Consider the following 7,520-nt stretch of genomic DNA (forward strand, 5'->3'; position numbering starts at 1 on the left):
AGCGCGGAGAATCTCATCATTCCACTGATAGTTGGTGATAAGGTGGGAAACTTTGGTAAGAGTTGAGTTGTTGGAGTTAGGAATGAAGCTGGTAGTACCTGGGATTCAGCTGTGAGTCCAGAGGTTAATGTTTTCGCCCTAGTGTACTTCCCATGTAATAAGATGATCGATGTTGTCATAATTTCTTTTGATGACTTTTCAGTTCCACGAATTGTGGGATTTTGCTGGCCCAAGAGCATTATAGTTAGGGAAATATTTGGCTTTCAAGAATTGGACCCAAAGTGCTTCAGGGTCGGATTTAAGGCGCCAAGCCAGTTTGCTAAGGAGGGCAGTGTTGTCTAGATGAGGACCATGGATACCTAGCCATCCATGTTTCTTAGGAAGACAGATATATGACCAAGCTTTGGTGCATACACCTTTGGACTTTCCCCACCAGAAGGACTCTTGCGATGAATAGTAACTTATTTATAAAATGCTACGGGATGCAATCTAATGGGATACATCCCTTCTTATGGGATATCACGAAGGGATGTATCCACCCAAGCCAACGGGTATTGTACCCATTTGGTTCATATTTGAAATCTCCCAAGATTCCCCCACCATTTCAAAAAAAATTTCTCTTATGGATTTGAACCTTCACATAGTGCAAACAACTCAAAGCTTTATTAAAAATCTTGTACATACAAGACAAAAAAGAAAAAAATTAAATAACACAAAACAACTATGACATTATCGTAGAAACTTGTACATACATGATAGGTATCTTATTGATTTGAACCTTCACTTAGTGCAAACAACTCAAAGCTTTGTCAGAATGCTATGATGAACGTGTCTTGAACCAAAATCCTATAGCGATAAACTCTAGTCATCGCATGTGAAATTAACCGTCTCGCACTTAAATATTGGAAGTTGAATAGAAAGTAATTGTGATCGAAAAGGTAATTTTGTATTATGCACAAGGGTCCATATATAATTCACGTTGGAGTTTGAATATATTTACAAATATAAAAAGAAATTATTCAGGAAATTTATCTCGAATTTCTTTCCTTATGTCTTCATACATCTCGAATTTCTTTCTCTACGTCTTAATACGCCAATGTCCCCCCTCCACCCCCCCCCCCCCCCTCCCTGCAAGTTGGAGCAGGTGAAGAAATTTGACTCAAACCCAACTTGGAAAGAAGACGTTGAAATTGATCAGAACCAAGAAGTTTGGTGAAGATATTAACACTTGATCAACACAACGCAGTTATTGAGTTTGAATGAGAAATATGGAAATGGTTCTCGAATAGAAATGCAGAGATCTTGAAATAGGTATTTCAACAATTAGAACTCTAGATTAAGAGAAGCAAGGGCATAGTATTCTGCTGAAAGAGATGTCCTTCGACCAAGGTGACAATGCGAGCAATTTGGAGTTCTGGGGCGGGTTTAAAGCCATTACTGGTCTGGCCAAGGAATGGCCGACCACACTTAATAGGGCCGGCTTGACCTAACCCATTAGGGCATAAGGGTGGCCGACCACACTTAATAGAAAGGAGTTTCTATTTTATTAAAATCCTAAGTCTGTTTCTATTTTGGTCTTTTTAGGAATCCTAATTAGGGTTGGACTCTAACTTTAGGGATTCTATATAAGGTCCTTATTAGTAGACAATTTAGTGTGGGAAGTTCTCAAGGAGATTTCTATCTCTACAACATCAAGTCTAAAAGATGAAGAACATCAAGTTGGTTACTCGGTTGTCTCAAGTAGAGGAGCTGCAATTGGATTTCTTGGTCTTCTTATATTCAACTAAATAGTTCGTGGGATTTTAACGATTCTCACAGACTTAAACGGTTGAATATAAGAAGTCCAAGAGCTCCAAATGTAGCTCCTCTACTTGAGACACCCGGGTAATCAACTTGATCTCCCACCTTCAAGTTAGCTAAAATTTTGCTGCTGGTTAGATGAAGAAAACCTTCTTCTTTAGACTAGATAGATAGTTGGGAACTACTCTCTCTTTCTTTTTCTACTTGATGTTGTAGAGATAGAAATCTCCTTGAGAATTTTTCACACCTAATTCTCTTCTAATAAGTCCCTTATATAGAATCCCAAAAGTTAAAGTCCAACCCTAATTAGGATTCCTAAAAGACCAAAATAGAAGTAGATTTAGGATTAGTCAGAAATAGAAACTAGTATCCCTTATCTCTGGCCGACCACCCTAAGCCCTAATGGGCTAGGTCTGGTTGTGCCCCTTTTAGTGTAGCCTTGAGTGCCCGACCCAAAACCCTTTTGTTCCGGGCCTTTTACTATCTTTCCCTTATCTTTTGCTTGGCCTTTTAGTCATATCTTCCGATCAAATCGACACCCTTTGTTGTAACCCGATGTATGATCTGGATGAAGTTAGTCGCGAATTGTCCTGTGATTCGAAGATCGTAGTTGGTTTCTAGCTAAACACTACGATCCCTAAATCGTCCAAACTTGATTATCTTCTTCATCAATTGTCCTATCCGACAAATTTCTCGCGTTGCATCTTCGGTCGCAGGACATATCCTTCAGTCTCCCACTTGTACTTAGAACAAGTGCAATGCTCGAGTCTCGTGTCAATTTGAATCCCATCTGATATGTCATATCTTTGAGACTTTCTTGATTCCAAGTACGACTGTCAACCAAACGATTAAATATTTAATCCGTTTGAGGCTGGCCACGCATTTTCAGTTGCTACTCATCAAGTGGCTTGGAGATACTTTTCCTAATTTAATTAGGATGACTCAATCCACTCCCACTTAGCTTCATGTCTATCATGAATTTCCCAGTGTCCGCCTGTATAACCTCCTTTTACGGCACTGTGTTTGACGGAATTAAAGTCACGCATTCCTTACATAAGATGAGTGGAGTGTTCATATTTTGAGGAATCTCTCCAATCTTGTCAATGAGGGGTATTTGACGTTCATCACTCTTGATGTAGTCGCATGCTGGGTTATCCAGTGTATATTCCCAATCATACACTCTAGCGGAGATCTTCTGAGGTGCGGTTAGAGAGAGAAGGTTCAGTGAGAGAGAAGGTTAGTTATTAAAGCAATGGAAACTGAGATTCGATTGAGAGGGAAGGTGCACTAAGAGACTGAGAGATGGCGTTTAGAGAGAGAAAGATGAGTGAGAGACGTTAGGTTAGTTTTTGTCAGAAGGGCCCGGGTGCTTACAGATTGGCCGGTACCTATAGAGGAAGTAGTTGATGGTCTGCCTGCTTATAGCGCCACCTACTAACAGCAGTTTGGCCGGGTGCTTTTAGCAGGCCCTAAGATTAGGAAAAAAAACCGATAAGAAAGAAGTGGGTAAAATAGGAAAAGGAATATTTGAAAAGGGGTGAACGCTGGGTAATGTTGGGGACTATACCACTGGTGAATTGGACACATCCTGGGGCTAAAAATGGGAATGCAGGTAAGATATAAATGGTAAATTGGTTAGTTACTAAAAAACGACAAGATAAGGAACAGTTGGATCTTCAAATTTAGGAAGTTGCAGTTATTAGGTTATAGGAAGGAAAGGTAAAATAGAAACCTTCTATTTTAAATTTCAGGAAACCACCTACTAAGTAGTACCTTTCCTCTTCATATAAAGAACGACTCACTCACAGTAGACTAGATAGAAACTTTCCATTCAAGTATTTCTTTATAGGAATACAAACGCTTGCTACTACTTCTTGAAGTCCCTTGTGGTTGGTTGATGAAAGGTAGAGAGAAGATTTTGGGGTTATAGATAGAATTTTGTTCATCTCTTATCAGAGGGCAAGATGAGATTATTGGACAAGGAAGGGTACTTCTTGCGGAATATTGAAGCAGAGGGAATCGAATTCATACCTGAGGTAGAATTTGCAAACGTTGTCCGCCACTTTGCATCTAAGAAGTGCCACAAGCGAGCAATACGAGTACTGAGAAATTTGACTTTCTCTACTTTACGTCTTATTAACAATCATAGTAATGGCGATGATGAAGATGAATCAATAAGAAATTATGTATTAGCCAATCTTAAAAATTACTTGACCATGATACCTAGAAACCGTAAGAAAAGGGAGCATCTACAAATGTTTTTGTTTTATGGAATGCCCAAGTATCTGGTCGATTTATACAAATCTCCCATCAAATATTATAAAGCCATAGCCGAGGAATCAATTCGTCTCTTTATCTATCCTAATATCCATTCCTACCCTATATACATTCAACACCTATTCGCTAGTATAGCTTTACGGTTCACTGTTCTTCTCCATGATGACAAAACAACAACAACAACAACTTCTGGGTTATACTACTCATGTCGTCAAACTTACATATATTTGTTGAAATCAATTGGGCCTGCAAACACATCACAATTTTTCATGCACGGAACACCAAGGGACTTACTCTTTTACTTTCACCCATTTATAAGGGAGCTCACTCAACAGTTTGTTGTGAATATGAAGTTGGTCAGAGAGTCGTGCTTTTGCAGAGTGCCGTCTTTGTTAAAATCACGATTTGAGAGTGATATCCGTGACTTCTCTGTATTGACGCTCCATATGTGTACGAAAATTGAAGAGTACATGAGATCGAGAGGTTTATCATCATTTCACTCACTTCCTATGGAGGTGCTTGTGGATGTGTGCTATAATGTAACACAACTTTTACCATTTTGGGAAGATCTTAATAAGTTACTTGACAACATTGATCTTGGTCTGACATATATGGACGATGGCATTGAGTATACAAGATGTACTGAATGCGAATTTAATCATGGATGGTCTTATTATCTATCAATTCTCAAGGAATTGAACTTCGTATCTAAACATTATAATCTATTTGGAGAAAAACTCTCATCTTGCTTGAATTCTCACCGAGCTTCAATAAATAAACTTATTATGAATTCAAAAAGAGGCGAAGATCACCAGTGGCTTCTTCAACATAAGAATTTACTAAACAATGAATGTAGAAGACATTTGATCACGATGATATTTCCAAATCAGGTCTCTGATCATCACCCACAGAAGACGAAAGTTCTCATTGACAGTTCAAAGTTATTGGTTGATTCTTTCAAGCATGTTGGGCTTGCAAACCCCATTTTGTTGCGGAATGGAATTATCCCTCAGTTTAAAAATGAGGTAGCACTTGCAGGTCATGGAGTTTTCAAGGGGTGGCTCCTCTTGCTATGCCGACATCTATTCACTCCACAGAGTTCTCTGTTCCTATCATGCCCACATAACCCTCAGAGGATCTATCTTAATCCAGGTATTTATTCAACATTTTGAATTGTTTTTCATGTTTTTAGTCATGTTATACCTTACAACTTCAACATTTTCTATCTTTAATAATTTCACTATCTTGTTTGCAGCAAAAGTGGATCGTCAAAAACTTCAATATTATGGGTTTTGTGGTCGAGTGATTGCTTTAGCATTGATGCACGACGTGCAAATACAAATTGGATTTGATCGATTGTTTCTCTTGCAATTAGCCGGATCTATTGTTACATTGGAAGATATACGCAATGTGGATCCATACATGTACAAAAGCTGCAGAGATATTTTAGAGATGGATTATGAGTTTGTAGATTCAGATGGTTTGGGCTTGACATTTGTTTGGGAAAGTGAAGAAGAAGATGAAGCAGTGTCCAGAAGGAAAATTGTAGAGTTGTGTCCTGGAGGGAAGGAAATGGTTTTGAGTAGTAAAAACAGAGAAGAATATATAAAACTAGTCATCCAACATTGCTTCATGAAGTCAATAGAAGAAAAGGTAAAACTAATTATTCAAGGTCTTGATGATGTTCTAACTCGAAGGTGTCGAAAGATGTTTTTCGAGAGTATAGAGTTAGAAGATCTCGATCACATGTTTTTGAAGAAGAATGGAGAAGACATAAACAACAACGAATATGTAGGTCTGGATGACAACAGGCCTTCTCCTTTTTCAAAAATAATAGGAACCACATTATCCAAGTCTAGACCGATGTCTATTCGTTCTCCATTAACATGTAAACAACAGTGTAGGAAGTTTCATATATTCTATTGATTAATTGATTTGTAGCCAAGGCTTTATTAATTTATCTGTTAGCATCTTTCTACAGGAATATATATTGTAGGCCCCTGTTTTGAAAGCTTAAGAAAATTCAAATAGGTTGCCATCACAAGGCCACACAAAACCTACCTGTAATAAGAAGAAAAAGAAACTAGTCATCCATGTTTAGCGATACTCGTCTCTGTCTTTTGTCGTTCAACAATAAGTGACTTGGAATTTAAAACATTTTCAGAATCAACTTAAGTCTTAATCATCAACTTAATTATGATAACACAAATATATAGTACGATTGTTATATCTAACAACCACAAATATTCATAGATTTAATCTAGCTACTTTTGAAATGGAGGTTTTAATTCTTAACACTAAAGTTCAGTCTAACATTATAAAAAAAAATCTTTCGCCAGATATTTTTATGGCATATTCTGATCTCTAAGTTGTTCAATTCTGCGCCGGATTTGGTCTCTCGGCCTCTTTAATACTTTTTCCTCTTCGCTTAGTCTCTCATAGAAACTCGGCACACAGTCTTCTGCTTTTCTGAGTTCTTTACGAAGCTTATCTTTTCCGTCTCTCCGACCCGTCCGCAACATTTTGCAGTTCAGTTCATACATCTGCTAATTAGATAAAAGTTTGACGTTATTACAAGGTTAAAATAATAATAACAATAATCATAACCAAAAACTTTTACCCTATCTTCGGCTTCTTCAAGGAGAGATATATTTTTTGTGACCGGGAGTTGTTTGAGTTCGTTTTCTAGTCGCTCGATTTCTTCCGCTACATTCATCGCCATTTCTCACTGTACAGAGAGAGAATTTGTTTATACATACATAGAGAGAGAGAGAGAGGGAAAGGTATATATACTAACAAAAATAAAAGATGAGAGAGAAACCTGATAAATGGTTTATGTTGGATGGGTAGAAGGGAGCCAAACCCTCTTATATATAAAGTTTTGAAGTAACAGGTCCTTTTCTTCTCTGAAGTTAATTCTAACTAAATACATCATGAATAATATATGCAATACATCATGAATGTAATATGCAATACATCATGAATCGAATGAGCACTATAAACTCTAACTAAAATATCTTGGGCCTACTATATATATATATATATATATATATATATATATATATATATATAAAGAGCCATAGGGCCATCCTAAGGGCCTCAAAGTCCATCTTTTCCTACCTCTAGGTTTTTTATTGCCTAAACTACCAAGGCCGTTCCTGAATTTCCAATGGCCCGAAGCGAGCTTAAATATGGTAGCCCTACTTAAGAGTCTCAACTATATAAACATGCGTGACCTATGAACCACTACACTATTAGTTTCAGATCATTTTCCATCGCGTTATAATATATATAAATGATTCTAGCTTGATTATAAAGATTATAAAATGAGCTCATTAAAATTTATTTCTCAGATTGAGATAACAAAAGAAAAATAAGATGTATGTACGTAGTTGTTCGAGTTAAATAAACGAAAGTCAATTCAAATGAAAGACAAACAACCG

At 37.3% G+C, this 7,520-nt stretch overlaps 1 protein-coding gene across 1 annotated transcript; it reads left to right on the forward strand.

Annotated features, from left to right (window-relative positions):
• The first annotated feature begins 3,618 nt into the window (after nucleotides 1-3,618).
• Nucleotides 3,619-6,088, forward strand: LOC147556404 (E3 ubiquitin-protein ligase UPL5-like). The gene is made up of 2 exons (XM_086657806.1): nucleotides 3,619-5,229; nucleotides 5,333-6,088. Exons 1-2 carry the CDS (start codon nucleotides 3,765-3,767, stop codon nucleotides 6,001-6,003), a joined length of 2,136 nt encoding a protein of 711 aa, XP_086513932.1. The 5' UTR covers nucleotides 3,619-3,764; the 3' UTR covers nucleotides 6,004-6,088.
• Nucleotides 6,089-7,520: the final 1,432 nt, after the last annotated feature.

Source organism: Eschscholzia californica, unplaced genomic scaffold (genome assembly GCF_041429995.1).
Source record: "Eschscholzia californica isolate CP2 unplaced genomic scaffold, dmEscCali1.0.p SCAF_2, whole genome shotgun sequence".
NCBI lineage: Eukaryota > Viridiplantae > Streptophyta > Magnoliopsida > Ranunculales > Papaveraceae > Eschscholzia > Eschscholzia californica.